The sequence below is a fragment of the Microcebus murinus genome, chromosome 19 (assembly GCF_040939455.1).
Source record: "Microcebus murinus isolate Inina chromosome 19, M.murinus_Inina_mat1.0, whole genome shotgun sequence".
Classification (NCBI taxonomy): domain Eukaryota; kingdom Metazoa; phylum Chordata; class Mammalia; order Primates; family Cheirogaleidae; genus Microcebus; species Microcebus murinus.
Genome location: NC_134122.1, coordinates 36,582,781 through 36,601,270, shown reverse-complemented (window position 1 = coordinate 36,601,270; position 18,490 = coordinate 36,582,781). Strand labels below are relative to the sequence as shown.

The following is an 18,490-nucleotide window of genomic DNA, read 5'->3' as shown; positions in this document are numbered from 1 at the left end:
CAGGATTCTTTGCCTTATGTTTGCCTTTTCCTTTGTTTTTTTTTTTTAGACATTAAAATACATATCAAAAACACCATGCAGGCACCAGAGTCCTGAGATTGTCAGAGAATTTCTCACAGCAATGAAAAGCCACAAATTGACCAAGTAAGTAAATATTATCTTAAGTAGGAAGACAGTGAAACATGAAAATGATAGCTTAGAAAAGCCATCCTCAGCAACTGTATATTTATATTTAGTTGGATTTTAGATTTCTAATTAATACATGGTGCTCTTTTAAAGAAAGATTATGGTATTGTAGATGAGACAACTGAGATTTAAATATAGAGACCCTTCTAGAGTGAGGAACAGAACTTAGTGGGTTTATCTCAAAGTATTTTCTTGGAGTTCCAATTCATATGACCTATCCTATCACCCCTTCTCAGCATCCAGACCAAATTGGATGAAAAATGGGGTTCATAGATTAAGGTACTTTTTTTTTTTTTTTTTTTTGTTTTTTTTTTTTTTTTGAGACAGAGTCTCACTTTGTTGTCCAGGCTAGAGTGAGTGCCGTGGCGTCAGCCTAGCTCACAGCAACCTCAAACTCCTGGGCTCAAGTAATCCTGCTGCCTCAGCCTCCCGAGTAGCTGGGACTACAGGCATGCGCCACTATGCCCGGCTAATTTTTTTTAATATATATATCAGCTGGCCAATTAATTTCTTTCTGTTTATAGTAGAGACGGGGTCTCGCTCTTGCTCAGGCTGGTTTTGAACTCCTGACCTTGAGCAATCCGCCCGCCTCGGCCTCCCAAGAGCTAGGATTACAGGCGTGAGCCACAGCGCCCGGCCGATTAAGGTACTTTTTATAAAGTTGATCAATGATGTCATTTGACATTTGTGTTTGCCTTGGGCAAAAGTGGTTTGATAATATTCTGTTTTTTCTTCTGGTGCCCAATTGCATTTCCTGGTAACTTTCTAGAATGAATTCAATGTGTAAAAATTAAAAACACCAAAGACCAAGAGTTTACATAAGAAAATAACTAGCCCAAGTCTTTTAGAATCAATACCAGAGCTGATAAATTCCAAAAGCTATTGTCATTTCATTCAGGATAATTAATAATTTTCTTTTGGAGGAACCATTTGGTTTTATTTCAGGTACACAGTTGCTACACAATCAGTAAACTTAATGAACTTCTCCCCCAGCCCTTCTTCATATGAACTCTCAAAACAAACATCGTGTGTGTGTGTGTGTGTGTGTGTGTGTGTGTGTGTGTGTTATGTATGTATAACATTTTGTTTTTAATTGTGGTAAAATACACATATGTAAAATTTACCATCTTTTTTTTTTTTTGAGACAGAGTCTCACTCTGTTGCCCAGACTAGAGTGCATGGCATCAGCCTAGTTCACTGCTACCTCAAACTCCTGGGCTCAAGCAATCCTTCTGCTTCAGCCTCCCGAGTAGCTGGGACTACAGGCATGTGCCACCAGGCCCGGCTAATTTTTTCTATATATATTTTTAGTCGGCCAATTAATTTCTTTCTATTTTTAGTTGCTCAGGCTGGTTTCAAACTCATGACCTTGAGTGATCCTCCTGCCTCGGCCTCCCCAAGTGCTAGGATTACAGGCATGAGCCACCACGCACAGCCAAAATTTACCATCTTATCCATTTTTAATTGTACAGTTCAGTAGTGTTAAATATATTCACATTGTTTTGTAACCAATATCCAGAATTTTTTCATCTTGCAAAACTGAAATTCTGTGTCTCTTAAACCACTTCTTCCCTGTCCTTGGTTGGCAACCACCATTCTACTCTTTGTCTCTGTCAGTTTGACTCCCTAATAAAAGTGGAATTATATAGTATTTGTCTTTTTTTCATATCTGAATGTTTAATTTTTTTATCATTTTTTTTAACTAAGTGTTCAGTGGCATTAAGCACATTCACATTTTATAATCATCACTGCCATCTATCCACAGAATATTTTTCATCTTGTAAAACTAAAACTGGTGTACCCATTAAACAGTAACTCCACATTTTCCCCTTCTCCTATCCCCTATCAGCCATCATTCTACTTTCTGTCTCTGTAAATTTGACTCTACTCTAAGTACTGCATGTGAATGAAATCATACAGTATTTTGTCTTTTTGTGTCTGGCTTATTTCACTTAGTATAATGTCTTCAAGGGTCATACATGTTTTAGCAAGTGCCAGAATTTCCTTCCAAAGGCTAAATATTCTATTATGTATAAGCCATATTTTGTTTATACAGCATTCAATGATATATACTTGAGTTGCTTCTTTTTACTTTTTGCCTGTTAATGAATAATGCTGCTGTGAACATGGGTGTACAAATATCTCTTCAAGACCTTGCTTTCAGTTCTTTTGGATATATATTTAGAAGTGAATGGTAATTCTATTTTTAATTTTTTGGGGAACCACCATACTGTTTTTCCTAGTGGCTGTATCATTTTACATTCCCACTAGCAGTGCACAAAAGTCCAATTATTCACATCCTTGCCAAGACTTGTTATTTTCTTTTTTTTTTTTTCCTTCGTATAACGGCCATCTATGGGTATAAGGTAGTATCTCACAGTGGTTTTATTTTGCATTTCCCTAATGTTAAGTGATGTTGATTCATCTTTTCATGTGCTTATTGGCCATTGGTATATCTTCTTTATAGAAATTTCTACTCAAGTCCTTTGCCTATTTTTTACTTTATTTTATTTTATTTTATTATTTTTTAAGACAGTCTCTGTCGCCTGGGCCAAAGTTCAATGGCATCATTATAGCTTACTGCAACCTCAAACTCCTGGGTTCAACCAGTCCTCCTGCCTCAGCCTCCCAAGTGGCTGATACTACAGGTGCATACCACCACTCTCAGCTAATTATTTTTGGTTGAGACAGGGATCTTGCTCTTGCTCAGGCTGGTCTTAAACTCCCAGCCTCAAGCAATCCTCCCATCTTTGACTCTCAGAGTGCTAGGATTATAAGAATAAGCTGCCACACCCAGCATTTTTGTTTTTGATAGTGTCTCGCTCTGTTGCCCAATCTGGAGTGCAGTGACCTCATCATAATTCAATGCAACCTTTAACTTCTAGGCTCAAGCAATCCTCCTGCCTCAACCTTCTAAGTAGCTGGGACTACAGGTGGGCACCACAAGGTCCAGCTAATTTTTTTTTATTATTATTTTTTGTAGAGATGGGGTCTTGTTCTTGCTCAGGCTGGTCTCGAACAACTGGCCTCAAGTGATCCTCCCACATAGACCCTCCAAAGTGCTGGGATTATAGGCGAGAGCCACTGCTCCCAGCTTGGTTCTTGTCCTTTAGTCTAAAAAGTTGTATAGCTTTTTGGCTATATCTTTTTGTATATTTTTAGTGGTTACCATAGGGATAACAATATGCATAACTAACTATTTACAGTCCATAGTTACTATTTTACCACTTAAGTAAAATGTACATAGGTCCCTTTACTTTGTTTTATGTTATAGTTGTCATATTTATGGTATGCGATCTACACACATTGAAAATACCATCTGATTTTTAACATTTACTTGCTATACTTTTACATATTTTAAAGAACTTAAGAGAACAGAAGTATCTTTCATGTTTACTCAGGATGTTACCGTTTCTTTTGGTCTTTATTTCTGAAGTTCCCTGTTTCTCTCTTATCATTTACTTCCCCTGAGGAACTTCCTGTAGCATGCCTCTTAGAACGGTCGACTGGCTACAAATTCTCTTGTTTTCATCAACTGATAATGCCATTATTGTCTTTCATTCCTGAAGGATAATTTCACTAGGTTGAGTGGTCTTTTCTTTAAGCACTTTCAGCACTTTAAAGATAATAATTTTGATGTCTTTCAGCTAATCATGGTTTCTGATGAGAAATCTGTAATCACTCAAATACATAAGGTGTAATTTTCCTCTGGCTGCTTTCAAGATTTTTCTTATCTTTGGTCTTCAAAATTTGGTTATGATACGTTTAGGTTTTTTTTGTTTTTTTTTAATTTATCTTTGACGAGCTGCTTAATTATATAAATTTAGTTTCTTTTTTTTTGAGACAGAGTCTCACTTTGTTGCCCGGACTAGAGTGCCATGGCTCAGCCTAGCTCACAGCAACCTCAAACTCCTGAGCTCAAGCAATCCTGCCTCAGCCTCCCGAGTAACTGGAACTACAGGCATGCACCACCATGCCCGGCTAATTTTTTATATATATTTTTAGTTGGCCAATTAATTTCTTTCTATTTTTAGTAGAGATGGGGTCTCACTCTTGCTCAGGCTGGTTTCAAACTCCTGAACTTGAGCAGTCCTCCCGCCTCGGACTCCCAGAGTGCTAGGATTACAGGCTTGAGCCACCATGCCTGGCCTAAATTTAGTTTCTTATTAAATTTGTGAAATGTTCAACTATTCACTCTTGAAATATTTTTTTCTGTGCCAATCTCTTTCTCTTCTCTTTCTTGAACTCTAAAACCACAACTGTTAGACCTTTGATGCTGTCGTACAGGTCTCCAGGCTGTGTGCCTTTTTTTCCCTTGTTGTTCAAATGGGATAATTTCTATTTATCTGTCTATAAGTTCACAGATTCTTCTGTCATCTCCATTCTGTTATTAAGCCTACCAGTGAATTTTTCATGGCAGATAGTTATCAGTTCTAAAATTTCCATTTGTTTTTTTATAATTTCTGTTTCTTTCCTGAGAACTATTACCCATTCATTTCAGGAATGTTTGCTTTTACTCCATGTTGTTATAATAACAAAAGTCTTTGATAATTCTAACATCTGGGTCATCACAGGCTTAGCATCTGTTGATTATCTTTTCCCTTGAGAATGAGTCATATTTTCCTGGTTGAAATAATTTTCGATTGTATCCTGTGCATTTTGAATATTATATTGTTTAGACTCTGGTTCTGTTTAAAGTCTGGTTAATGTTGCTTTTTTTGTTTTACCAGGCTATCAACCCAGTTAGGTTCAAACCTCAAGTCAATCTTGCCTTCCAGGGGCAAGGATTTTAGTGTCAATTTAGTTTTTAAAACCTTGCCTTGCTGCTTTGAGTCTTTTCTGCATATGATACTAGAGTGGTGGTTTAACCTACTTCTCAGTGTCTTTACTGTCCTGGGTCTGTTTGATGTTTACTGTTTGGGGGCCATTCTGCATGAAGTACCTCAGGGTTAACCTAGGATTTGCGTTGATTGGTACTCAAATTTAGAAGTGTCCTTCTTTCTAGCTCAGCTCTCTGGGATTACCCCCCACTCTGTAGCCCACAGGGGACCCGTTTTTGGCCCTCTAGCTATAAGTACTGGGTTTTTCTCATAAGTTTTAACTGCCCCTGTGTGTGGTTGTTATTGTAGCTGCCCGTGGGGCAAAGCAGGGAGAGGAAAAAAAGGGATATTTTGGTACTCTTTGGACCAGAAAGCCTCCCTTCCTGGCTACACCTGCTGCTAGTCTCCGCAGGGAGCAGCATTTGAGCTGTGAGCTTCACCTGGTTCTCCAGATTTCAGGGAGAACCTTTCTCAATCATCTGGCCAGAAAGATGGGATTTCCATTGGGGTTTTAGCTGCCTGTGGAGCCACTGCCACAACTCTGCAGAGGGCTTGCCCCAGGCTCAAGGCCCTGAGAGAAAAGAGGGGCAAAAAATCCCAAGAAACTCACAACCATCCTTCATCCCAGCTGGCTCTTCAAGTTCTGTTCCTCTCCTCAGGCCACTTACTTTTTTTACTTTTCAGAGGCCTCAGTTATTGCTTCTGTGTTTTGTCCAGAGATTTTTCGTTGTAATTAGTGGAGAGAGAGGCTTTAGTGGATTTATTCCAACTTATCTGCAACAGAAGTCCTAATGGTTGATTCTTTTCTTCGAGACAGGATATTGCTCTGTTACCTGCAACAGGATTGGAGTGCATTAGTGTCATCATAGCTCATTGCAGCCTCAGACTCCTAGGCTCAAATCATCCTCCTGCCTCAGCCTACTGTCAAGCTGGGTCTACAGGCTTGCACCACCATGCCTCGCTAATTTTTCTGTGAGGCAGGGGTCTCTCTATGTTGCCCAGTCTGGTCTCGAACTCCTGGCCCTAGGTGATCTGCCTTCCTTAGCCTCCCAAAGTGCTAGAGTTACAGGCGTGAGCCACCATGCCCCGCCCTTAATGGTTGATTTTTTAGGCCTCTTTTCAGCTATTTGTCTGGGCTGGTGTATTGCTTCCTAATCCCTATATCTTTTTCCCTTCAAATATGGACCTAGCAATTACTATTCAAGAAACCTGTTATACAAATAGGAATTGTCTTGGAAGCTGATTCATAATGGCCATAATCTATATAATTTTAAAGCAGACTATAATATTCAGAGAAGTATGAATTTCAGCTCCCTTACTTCTAAAATCATTTATTTTGCAACTTTATTGAGGTATAATTTATATACCATAAAATTGACTTATTTATTTATTAAATTTCAGAATATTATGGGGGTACAAACATTTTGGTTACATATATTTCCTTTGTACCACCCAAGCCAGAGCTACAAGCATGCCCATCCCCCAGACAGTGAGCTGGCACCCATTCATTGTGAATTTACCCATTCCCTCCACCCCCCTTCCACCTGCCTGGCACCCAATGAATATTACTTCCATGTGTGCACCTAAGTGTTGATCGGTTAATACCAATTTGATGGTGAGTACATGTGGTGCTTGTTTTTCCATTCTTGTGATACTTCACTTCGAAGACTCTAGCTTTGTCCAGGATAACAAGAGGTGCTAGTTCACCATTGTTTTTTATGATTGAATATACTCCACAGTATACATATACCACATTTTATTAATCCACTCATGTATTGATGGGCACTTGGAATGTTTCCACATCTTTGCAGTTTTGAATTGTGCTGCTATAAACACGCGAGTGCAGATGTCTTTGTTATAAAATGACTTTTTTCTTTTGGGTAGATGCCCAGGAGTGGGATTGCTGGATCATATGGTAGTTCTATTTTTAGTTCTTAAGGCATCTCTGTATTACTTTCCATAGGTTTTACTAATTTGCATTAAATGGTTGGTTTCATGACTCTGCCAGGAGCAAAAACTGCAGGCAATGTTGTTGTACGACAGCCAGTAGAAGGAGCTGGCAGGCTTCTTTCACTATGGCTGGTGTCTGGGTCCTCTGGGAGTTCGCAGCCCATGTCCTAAGTGCCTGGTGACTCAGGGCGCTGCTTGCCAAATACCATCAAGGTCTGGACCATTTTGTGCTAACCACTGCAGTTTAAGACAGGAATCGCATTTATAAAAGGAACTACTGGAGTGCTCTTTAATCCTTGTGTTTGAATATTCACAACAGAATTTTACTCTACCATTCTGTCAGGCAGAGGAGATTCAAGAGAATAGCTCTTAACTGGTCGAACTCTATTAATGCAAATTGGGTCTCCATTCATTTGCTTAACTACCTCCACTACTAGAATCCTTTAGGGGAGGGGAGGAATCATGTCTTGTTTTACTTCATAGCCTTATTCCGCAGAATGGTAGTGTTGGGACTCAATGCTAAGTCACTTTGACACTGTGTTCCATGTCATTTTTACTATAGCATGTTACTTTCCTCAAAGCATTTGGTTCATTAATCATTCTAATTTTTTTTTTTGAGACAAAGTCTCACTCTGTTGCCCAGGCTAGAGTGCCGTGGTGTGGGCCTATCTCACAGCAACCTCCAGCTCCTAGGCTCAAGCAGTCCTCCTGCCTCAGCCTCCCGAGTAGCTGGGACTACAAGCATGTGCCACCATGCCCAGCTAATTTTTTTCTATATAGTTTTAGTTGGCCAATTAATTTCTTTCTATTTTTAGTAGAAACGGGGTCTCACTCTTGCTCAGGCTGGTTTTGAACTCCTGACTCGAGCAATCTACCCACCTCAGCCTCCCAGAGTGCTAGGATTACAGGTGTAAACCACCTCGCCCGGCCTAATCATTCTAATTTTTGCTTGAATTTTTGCTTTAGTTCTCAAGGAACTGCACTGCAGCCTGACTTGTGGCCCTAGCTCTCATCCTGAGATATCTTCCCTATGATATACAGTGGTGTCTACTGGGAACGGAGGGAGGACTTGCCTTCAAGGCTCAGCCTAGGTGGGTTTGTAAATAACTCGAAGTCCCTAATGGAATTCTTCTGTGTATAGATCACTCTTGATATTTGATGCCATATTTAGGACATGTGCCTCTGGGACCAGCAAAGCTCAGTAGATGGATAGGTTGTCAGAGTTCTCTAGTATCTAGGGTCTGGTTACCCTGCCTGCCCCATGTCTCCCCAGAGTTCTTCACTTGTTTGTCCCAGGAACTTCTGGATGTCAGGGCTTTCCTAGCTCTTTAATTTATCCTCCAGATCACATTTATCTTGTGCTAGCTTTGCCTCAGTTGTTGGGGATGCAAAGATGAACATAGCATAAGTGCTATGGTAGCAGGGACATGGTGGAGAGACACCGAAGCATCAGAAAACACTGTGTGCTAAGTAAGGCCCAGAATCAGGAAGTAGCCTGATACTTTTCTGTATAGCATTTGCAGTTCCGCTTGAGATATGGGTGCTTAAGGGAAAGTAGAGCCGTATGAAGCTAGAAAGACTGACAAAAACCAGATTTCAGATACCACAGAGACAGGGTAGAATCTGACAGCGAAGCATCCACTAGTGTCCATGTGGAGGGCACTGGGCCCTTTAGCAAGAACAGTTTTGTTGGTCACTTGGGACAGGAGTTGAGAAGCCAGGGGAAAAGGCAGAGACAATAAAACAGGCTCGGTCATGAAGCCAGGGGGGAGCGTTTGTGTCCCCACCACACACACTGTGGACTGGAGCATAGGGTGTGGGAGGGTCTGAGTTTTACTTAGTCCCCTCCTTGCCAAATAGCCCTCTTCACATGGAGACCCCTCCAATGCTAACTTCACTTCTGCTTCACCGAGAAAACTGTCCAGAATGAACTCGTCTCCCTTCAAATCCTCTCAAATTTGCTTTTTCTGCCCTCATGGCTGTGGTCTCAGTGGAACATGAGCCCCTTCATTGGAACTTTGGACCACGGTTTCTGAGAGTCTTTCCTTTTCCTTCTGTAGTTTCAGCCTCTCTACATGCTTGTCTCCCCAGCCAGCAGACATTCTTCACTCTCCCTCCAGAGCTAGTGTGCTCCACAGTCACCCACAGTCCAGGTGTCATCCCACTGAACTGCCTGCATAGGCCACCAGTGACTTCTTTGGCAAATCCAGTGACTTCTACACTATCAACATACTTTTCTTCCCTCCCCTCCTCCCAAATCTTTTGTGCTTTTCATGTCATAGCCAGTGCAATAACACAAGACCTCTGTCCTGAAATTTTTCCTCTCTTGGTTTCCGTAACACTATTCTTTTCTTTTCTCTCTTTGCTCCTTCTCCACCCATTCTCCTGGCCCCTTAAATGGAGGTGCTTTATAGTGTTCTGTCCTGGGTCTTCACTGACTCTGCAGTTGGTCTCTGGGATACAATATCGAGTCCATAGTTTCACATAAGTCTTTGCAAATAAACTAGCTTTGTTTTTTTTCTTTAGTTCTAGACCAAATTAGAACTCATACTAGACAGTCTTTTTTAACAGAAACCTCTTCATAGTTACAAAAGTACCACAAACTGAAACTTGATTTTGAATAATGTGTTTTTTCTAAATGCTCAAGCTAACATCGACACTATCTGTTCCTTCACTCCACTTCACCCCCACCCAAATTAGGTAGTTGCAAGGTCCTGTTGACTTTATCTGAGGGTGGCTGGGAGCATTTCACATGTCCAGGCTCTTATTGCCATCCCTCCTGCCCCCGCCCAAGCTCACAACCTTTTTTCTCTCACCTGGGATCATTACAGTGGTTTCCTCACTTGTTGCTGCCTACATTTTCTCAGATATTCCAGAATTGCTAGCAGTACCAGCCAGAGCTCACTCTTTTCCTTGGTTGCTCTCTGCTATCTACAAAGTAACATCCAGCCTCTTGATGGGGCCCTTTACTCTTGTCCCAGATGGCTCTTCCACCTCGCATCCCACACCTCTCTATTTCCTGAAACTCCATGAACTTTTGTTCCTCCAGGTGTTTACTTGTGTTGTTCGAGCCCTGACTGCCCATTCCTACCATTCCTGTTCCCTAGAAAATCCTTTGTGGCCCAGAACAAGGGTCACCTCAATGAAGTCTCCCTTTTCAAGTCTAGAGTAAATGTTTAGGGAATTATGAGATGTAGAATTTGACTACAACTGCCTTAGCAATGACTATTGTTTATGAAGAAACAGTTGTGGGACAGACATCACTTCCCTTCTGTTATCACATATATACCAGAAGCAGATGGTCAAGAACATGAGCTGTCATGGCCGGAGCTCCAGTTCTGCCATTTTCTAGCTTTGTTACCTTGGATAAGTTATTTACTAACTCAGCATGAGCTAAGTCTGAGGGTTAAATATGCTTTCCACGTGGCAGGCATGTAATATTAAATAAACGGTAGCTTCTGCCACTATAAATGGTAGATTTTCATCCCTCATAGTCGTCTTAATGAGATAGTAAGTACTGTTATTATTCCTGTTTTGCAGATGATGAAACTGAGGCTTAGGGAAACTGGGTACTGCTTCTCCAAACACAAGGCTGTGGGAATGGTGGCTTATTTATCTTTTTATTCCAGAATGTCTTTAAACTTACTGAACTGAATTGAAAGATGGATCTGGAGCTCCAGAGTAAGACTGAGAGAGAAATTTAGAATTTGTCACTTGCACAGGGGTAATGATTGGAGTCATTCCCTTACCTTTGAAGTCTTATCTTTTAGGGTCCACACATTTCAAGCACCCTCTCAGCAATGAGCTATATGTTTCTTTGTGACAGATCATTATTATGTTTAACTGTCACTTAAATCTTTTGTTGTGAAAATCTGCATTTGTCTTCTTTCCCTAGCTGATTGAAAGCTTCTTGAGGCTAGGGACTGGACCTTGTGCTTCCGTGTATTAACTCCTGCCCCTTTAGTCCATTTCCTTTCCTGAGATAACAAGTCAAACCTGGGTAACATTTAATCTTAATCTCAAAGAGGAATTCACTCATTTCTAAGCAATGACCAAGCAACCAAGGTGATTTTTGTAAATCTTTACTCTCTATATAAGTTAGATTGAGAAAACATTATTTTCTTTGTATTTCCCAAATAAAAAGTACTGTGTCAATGTCAAATAAGTTTAAAACTGCATCTCTACTGCTGCTCCATTTCTTACAAGCATGCCTCTATACCCTTTAGGATTCTGATACATCTGTACCCTTGGGTAAGAGTCACTATCATACATTCTCCTGTTTCCATTCTCTCATTTTACAGTTGAAGAAACTGAGGACTATGTTCCATGGTTCTCCATTTTTTTTTTTTGTTTTTGAGACAGGTTCTCACTCTGTCACCCTGGCTAGAGTGCAGTGACATCAGCCTAGCTCACAGCAACCTCAAACTCCTGGGCTCAAGCAATCCTCCTACCTCAGCCTCCCAAGTAACTGGGACTACAAGCGCTCCCACCATGCCTGGCTAATTTCTGTATTTTTTTTTTTTAGAGATGGGGTCTCACTTTTGCCTAGGCTGGTCTTGAACTCCTGACCTCAAGTGATCCTCTTGCCTCAGCCTCCCAAAGTGCTAGCATTACAGGCGTGAGCCACTGCACCTAGCTTTCCTTTTTTTTTTTTTTTTTTTTTTAATTTGATAAAATATGCTCTAAACAGCTTAGTCAAGACTTGAGATCCTTAGGGGTGTGGGAGCTTTAAATGCTTTGTACTTTTCTTTTGACAGAGCTGAAAAGCTTCAGCTGTTGAATCACAGGCCCATGACTGCTGTTGAGATCCAGCTGGTGAGTAAAGGACACCTGAACTTGAGGGGCTATTTTCTGGAGCTGAGATGTAGCAAGGCTGGGGATGGTCAAGCCAGGAACTGCCCTATTATGAGGAGCCTGCTCAGCCTCCCCATTGTTTAAGAGAAAGACTTCACCAATTTGATCCTAGTTAGCATGGACTTAGGGGAAGTAAAAGACTGGAGGAAATTTAATTCTTCCCACAGCGTTTGGGCCTGTGACTTGGCAGCTCTTGTCTCCCCTGATGTCCTGGGCCATTCTGGCCATTGCTTCCCAGGAGGTGTTGTTGCCAACCAGATGTTACATAAAAACATTAAACTCAACGTGTCTCTGGTGCAACTTATCTCCCACACTCCCACCCTTCACCCTGCTCTTCCTTTTCCCCCTTTCTTCGTGAAGGGAGCATGTGTGCACTTTCCCACACGTTCTTCCTCTCACACCCTCCTGGCCTGGTCTCCCATGCCAGAAACCTGGAAGTCATTCTCTTCTTTTATCTCATACTCAGTCTCCAAATTCTGTTCTTTCTATCTTGTATTCTTTCTTCTCTCTCTACTGCACTGCTTTAATTTCTGTCATCATTTCTCCACACAGCTTTTACCGTTGTCCTCTGACCATTCTTTCTGCCTCCAGTCTGGCCCCTCCAGTCCACTGTCCACACCACTGTCATAGTTCACCTCCAAACCACAGATGTGATCATCCAGGTTCCCTGCATAAAACCATGTTGTGGAACCCCATCATTTTTAAAATCCATGTTGCAATCACAGCATATTGTTTTAGAATTGCGGAAGGCAGCTGGAGTAAAAGGCCTAAGATGGTGCAAGGGGAATGTAAAAATGAGGTCCAAGCATACAAATTGGCTACCATATTGGCACACCATGGCAGTTTCCTTCTTTTTACAGGGCAGAGACCATCAGTGAGCTACAAATATTAAGCAGGCCATCTAAATGGCAGTTAAAAAAATTTTGTCTGGAGAATTAATAAAATGAAAATAAAGCTGTTTCCAAAGTCCATTTTAGAAATATTTAGCTCTTTGTCAAATTTCCTTTAGAAATATATGGAAGAAATTGGTCAGAAATACCTATGATCTTTAGAATTGGCTTATAAAAAACTTTTTAGGTCACGTACGGTGGCTCACACCTGTAATCCTAGCTCTCTGGGAGGCTGAGGTGGGCGGATTGCTCAAGGTCAGGAGTTCGAAACCAGCCTGAGCAAGAGCAAGACCCTGTCTCTACTACAAATAGAAAGAAATTAATTGGACAACTAATATATGTAGAAAAAATTAGTCGGGCATGGTGACGCATGCCAGTAGTCCCAGCTACTCGAGAGGCTGAGGCAGCAGGATTGCTTGAGCCCAGGAGTTTGAGGTTGCTGTGAACTAGGCTAACGCCACGGCACTCACTCTAGCCTGGGCAACAAAGTGAGACTTTGTCTCAAAAAAAAAAACCAAAACTTTTTAAAGGCTCATGGGATATATAATTTTTGACTAAAACGGTCATTGTCTTCCTAGAGTTGTTTCTGCCCTTCAAAATGCACCCAAAATTAAATTAGAAAAATTTCTTCCATAAAGGGTGCTTTTCTGGGGAAACTGACTGGCCTTTAGGCTAAATAGAAATCCTTTTTTTTTTTTTAAATGTATATTCTCATCATTCTGATGCTTTACACTGTGCTGGAGATTCAACTTAGAGGAAAGAAAAAAACAAACAAAACAGCAAGAAACTAATGCCTGTCCCTCTGGGTTGGAGATCTCATGTCATGTTTCCTCCAACTTTAATCAGCAGCATATGTTATCCGTGGCTTAATGACAGATGGAGAGAAGAGATGAGGAGGATTAGTGTGACCTCATCCCGGAGCCTGTAGAAAGCTCTATCATTACTTGGGAAGATGAGCTGCTATTAAGAGTGCCTACTTATGCCAGACATGGTCTCAGGCACTGGTCGTGGTGCCAGTCATTGCCTGTGTAACTTTTGATGCCCTCACCATGGTCTTGGAGGAGGGCAGGTGTTCTCTCCATGTTAGCCCAGAAGGCTAGTGAGTGGCTGATTTGGGTGTATCTGATTCAGAAGCTTTACTTTGTCCCACGAAGCCATGTACTTTTCCCTTGGTCAGAAGAAAGATGTGTGGTATCCCCTTAGATTGTTCTCTTCCTTTCTACAAAGTAGGTAGGCATTGATTAAAAAAAAAAAATTATATTGTTTTTCTGCAGTTGGACCATTTTATTGCCAGATTTTTCACACCCTGTGATTTGGCTACAAAATTATTTACCAAGGTTAATAGCAAGATTCCCTCTCTTGCAAAGCACTTGAAAAGTTCCCTGTGTTAACCTCATAGCCATTTATTCTCTGTGAGTCCAGAAAGCAGTCCCAGCATGCAGCATTTGTTGGTATCTGGTTGGGAGCCAGGTATCTTTTGGAGACCAAAGCATTACCTCTATGGTTGTGCCTCAGTTATGATTTGTTGCGATCCTCTGGTGACTGGCTGCTGATTCAGGGGGTCTGTGTGGTAGGACGCTGGCTACCTGGCGTGTGGCTTCTGGCATGCCCGGTTGGGTATTCCTTTAGAACTATTTGTGAGCCCTCTGGCCTCAAGACAGGTCAGCGAACCCTGTGACCTCACCACCACTGTCCTGAACGATACTGACATTTATCTATGCCTGTTAGTAATTTAGTGATTATAAAACATCTTGAATTATAGAACCTATTGCTAAGAATACACCTAGCTGACACTTGGTCAGTGTTGCAACTGCCAGACCCAGATTAGGGTGCAAGGTGTCCTCTCTGGTTTTCTAAGAAGGCTCCTCAGAGGTCACACAACCAAACTCTCAAACCAGTGGACTCTAGCTGCCATACAGCATCTTTGGGAGAGGAAATGATAGAAACCTCCTATTGGAAGGCATGGTGTTCTAGGAGCTGGGATTCCAAGTCGGAAGACCTTGTCTCCACTTCCTATGGGACTATGTTCTCCTTAGAATGCTTAACCTCCACTTACTCATCTCTAAATTGTTCTGGCTTTATGTAGTGGGCTCTTGAGAAGCTCTGGTCGCAGTGATTCCAGAAATCCCCTCACAAACTTTGGAGCACTACACAAATACTGGTGGGAGGTTGTCTATTAGCTGCATATACTGATTATTCATAAACCTATAGACATTCTTTTCTTAAGTGGAGATAGATCATCTCTGTATTAATAAAATTTCAGATATTTACCTTCTTCCTCCTGTGTTCTTTGGGGGCCGTCTATGTTAGATTACTGCTTTTTACAGAGCCTGACTTTGCATGTCTGATTTTAAAACTGGATTTTTGAGGATGGTTTCTTGTTCAGTAGAGAATTTACATTTTACAGAGCCATTGAATCTTTAGAAACGGGTCATTTTATTTCACAGCATAATGGAAAGTAACCCCAATTGACTCACTTGGGATCTTCCCTATCCTGGAACACCCAGGATCATTATCTAGTTGTGAAAACATTTTTGGGCTGGAGTGAATGAGGAGGCCAATGTTTTGTCAGGAGTTTGCGGTAAGACATCAGACTTACCACTTGACTTCTTAAACCTCTGTATTATTGTCTGTAAAGCGAGGCAGTCAGACTGAGGGCCTTTTCAGGGTTGTAAACCTAGCCTGTCATCTTGTTTTACTTAAATTGTCAAGGATTTCTTTCAGAACTTCTTTTGGTTCCATTTGCCAGATTTCAGAGATTACCATGGGAAATGCCATAGACTAAGGCCCCACACACCTGTAGCTGAGAAAGGTATTTGTGATAGATGGTTAATATCACCAAGTGAACATAGTTAGATAACTTGACTGCCTGCATACTGCTCTGAAAAAGGTGGCTGACTACATGATCTAGAATTAGAGGTGAAACTCGTGATTGTGGGTGTCATCTCTGCATTCAGATTTCTGGGACCATGTCAGAAACCAGGCTTTATGTGGACCGTTGAGGGTGCAGTGTGGCATTGTTTCCCAGCCGGCATTCGTCAGACTCCTGTTCTGTACTCCCAGGAGATGACCGACGCCACATGGAGCATGTTGCATTGTGGGCTTTAGACTTGGGCAGACCTGGCTTGGGATTCCAGTTCTGCCACTTGCCAAGATTGTCACAACGGTTAAAAGAAGTCATGGACATAGACCACAAGATGCAGCCCCAGGCACATGGGAGGCCCTCTCTGTAGGGCTGTTATTAGTGGTAGTGAGGATTAGAAGGATATAAGCCATTTGGCACATACTGGGTGGTCATCAAATGAGTTGTTGATACAGTTCATTAAGTTACAGATGTGCTTGTTGTGAAATACAGAAGTTTAAGTGCCATTTCATTTCCCAGAGGTGAGTTTTCTTTGCATATACAACATAGTCACATCTGCATATGTATGTGGGTGGGTATAGAACTGTTAGGGCTTTTTTTAAAGAAAAATGCTATCCTGCAACTCAGTTTTTTCACTGACCCACTTTGAGCAGGCACACTGGCTCAGCAGGGTTTGAATTGGCTTCACCCTTTCATCTGGAAGATGGGAAGGACCTGGGGCGGCTCAGGACCCAGATCTGTGTGTCCGGAGGCTGGGGTGGGACCGTGAACAACAGGAGCAGCGAGGGCCAGGATGGACAAGGGCTGTGACACTCATTTGTAACCCCTGGGAGGGTTTTCTTTTCTTCTGCAGATGGTAGAAGAGAGTGAAGAACGGCTCACAGAGGAGCAGATCGAAGCTCTTCTCCACACTGTCACAAGCATTCTGCCCGCGGGGCCGGAGGCTGAGCAAAAGAAAAATATCAACAATGACGTGGCCATGGATGAAGAGGACCCGGCATAGAGGAGTGCAGAGCTGGCCCAGGCATTCGTGAAGACCAAAGGCCCAGCAGCCATTTCCTGCACGTTGAGAGGATTGTTTATTTGATTTTTAGCCTCTATCCCAACAGGCCCAATTTCATGGTTAGTTGGGTAAATCCCAAAAATAAGCCTTTCTCAAAAACAAGCTGAAAAGAAATATTTATGCCTCAGGGAAAAGAAACATGGTGAAGACAGGTGAAGGTTGTCAGGGCAGAGAGCTAAAGAGCAGAAGACAATGACTGTGGACCCTCTGTGGTAGAAATATTTCCTCCACGGCCTTTGCCACAGTTACGGTGAGGTCTCTGTACACAGCGAGTAAAATGCTTGAGTTTCCTTTGAAAGGCTGTGTCCTAATTAGTTTCATCTGCTTCCCTAGGAACTTCCCAGGCAGAGGCTCAGAGCTGTTGGGATGAGAGCTGAATTATGAGAACCTGGTTAGATGACCGAAAACTCCCAGAGCAGCAAATAGTTGCTCTAGGTTACAATGAGCCACTGGTGTTGCCTTATCTGGCCTTATCTTAGAGGAATTTCCTGGAGAACAGCAGAGATAAGAAAAGGCAGGCCTGGCCAATTCTTCAACAGCTCTGAAGGCCCTTTTCCTCTCCTGGCATAGGCTTTGTTTACCAGTGCCCTATTTAGTCTTAAATGTTAGGGACCAGCTCGTTCCAGTTGAAAAGAGGCACCCCAGTCTGAATGAGTGGCAACAGAAATGCAGTATTGTCTGCCTTTCTGACCACCTTCAGTTTCCTTTCCTGAGACAGCAGCCCAGAGCTGGTGCTGGCTATTGACAGGAGGTGAGCCTCATTTCCACGATGGGCAAATCATTTGCATCTGTAAAGAGGGCACAGTTATGTAGCTCTTTCCATGGACAGAATATGTAAGAACTAGAGGTTGATTAATAAGAATTTGAATTTGCTGGCTGTTGCATTAGTTTTTTAATTGAAAAATATTAAGATGATTACCATGTGAAGACCTTTTTAATATTCAGGCTTTGGAAAGTTTAGTTGCTCCAGGCATGTGGTTTCTTTAGGTCCCAGGAATATTGTTAAAAATCAGATTTACCATATTCACTCTACTCCCTGTTTGGGCAAAGAAAATGCCCATAGACATTAGTTTTTTCAAATTGGTACTCATTTTGTAAGACTACACATTTTCAGTGCTATTGTTAATTGGATAACTTTTCACGCTGTTGCAACTCCTACCACCCCAGCTCCCAAACAATTAATTGCAGTTATATTCATCTTAACTTTATCATCCAAGGGTCAGCTGAAATATGTTTACAGGGAACATTGAAAGTAACAGATTGTCTTTTTAACTCCCTCCATTATTGGGAATTTGACCAGGAGCTGTTGATTTATTTGTCCGGGCACACAAGTGCCTATCTTATTTGTATGCCATTTCTTTTTTTTTTGAGACAGAGTCTCACTTTTTTGCTCAGGCTAGAGTGAGTGCCATGGCGTCAGCCTAGCTCACAGCAACCTCAATCTCCTGGGCTCAAGCGATCCTGCTGCCTTAGCCTCCCAAGTAGCAGGAACTACAGGCATGCGCCACCATGCCCGGCTAATTTTTTTCTTTTGTATATATATTTTTAGTTGGTCAATTAATTTCTTTCTATTTTTAGTAGAGACAGGGTCTCACTCAGGCTGGTTTCGAACTCCCAACCTTAAGAAATCTGCCTGCCTCAGCCTCCCAGAGTGCTAGGATTACAGGCGTGAGCCACCACGCCTGGCCCATATGCCATTTCTTTTTAAGTGTGTTAGGTGGTATTTCTTGATGGATTTAAGGCTTCGTCTAAGTAATAATAAATTTGTTTCCAGGTGATTGTCAACCTGTGACATCTTACAAATCTTTGAAGAGTTTGTATTGTCATGGGTAGAGAAATAAAGTAAAATCTGACTTAGGCTAAA

At 41.8% G+C, this 18,490-nt stretch overlaps 1 protein-coding gene across 1 annotated transcript in view; it reads left to right on the top strand.

Annotated features, from left to right (window-relative positions):
* The window catches only part of CRCP (CGRP receptor component), a 34,112-nt gene extending 15,622 nt beyond the window's left edge, over positions 1-18,490 (top strand). The window contains exons 4-6 of the mRNA XM_012764091.3: positions 50-144; positions 11,714-11,771; positions 16,417-18,490. Of these exons, the coding sequence (XP_012619545.1) occupies positions 50-144; positions 11,714-11,771; positions 16,417-16,566 (303 nt within the window). The 3' untranslated portion in view covers positions 16,567-18,490. The remainder of the gene's footprint in view (positions 1-49; positions 145-11,713; positions 11,772-16,416) is intronic.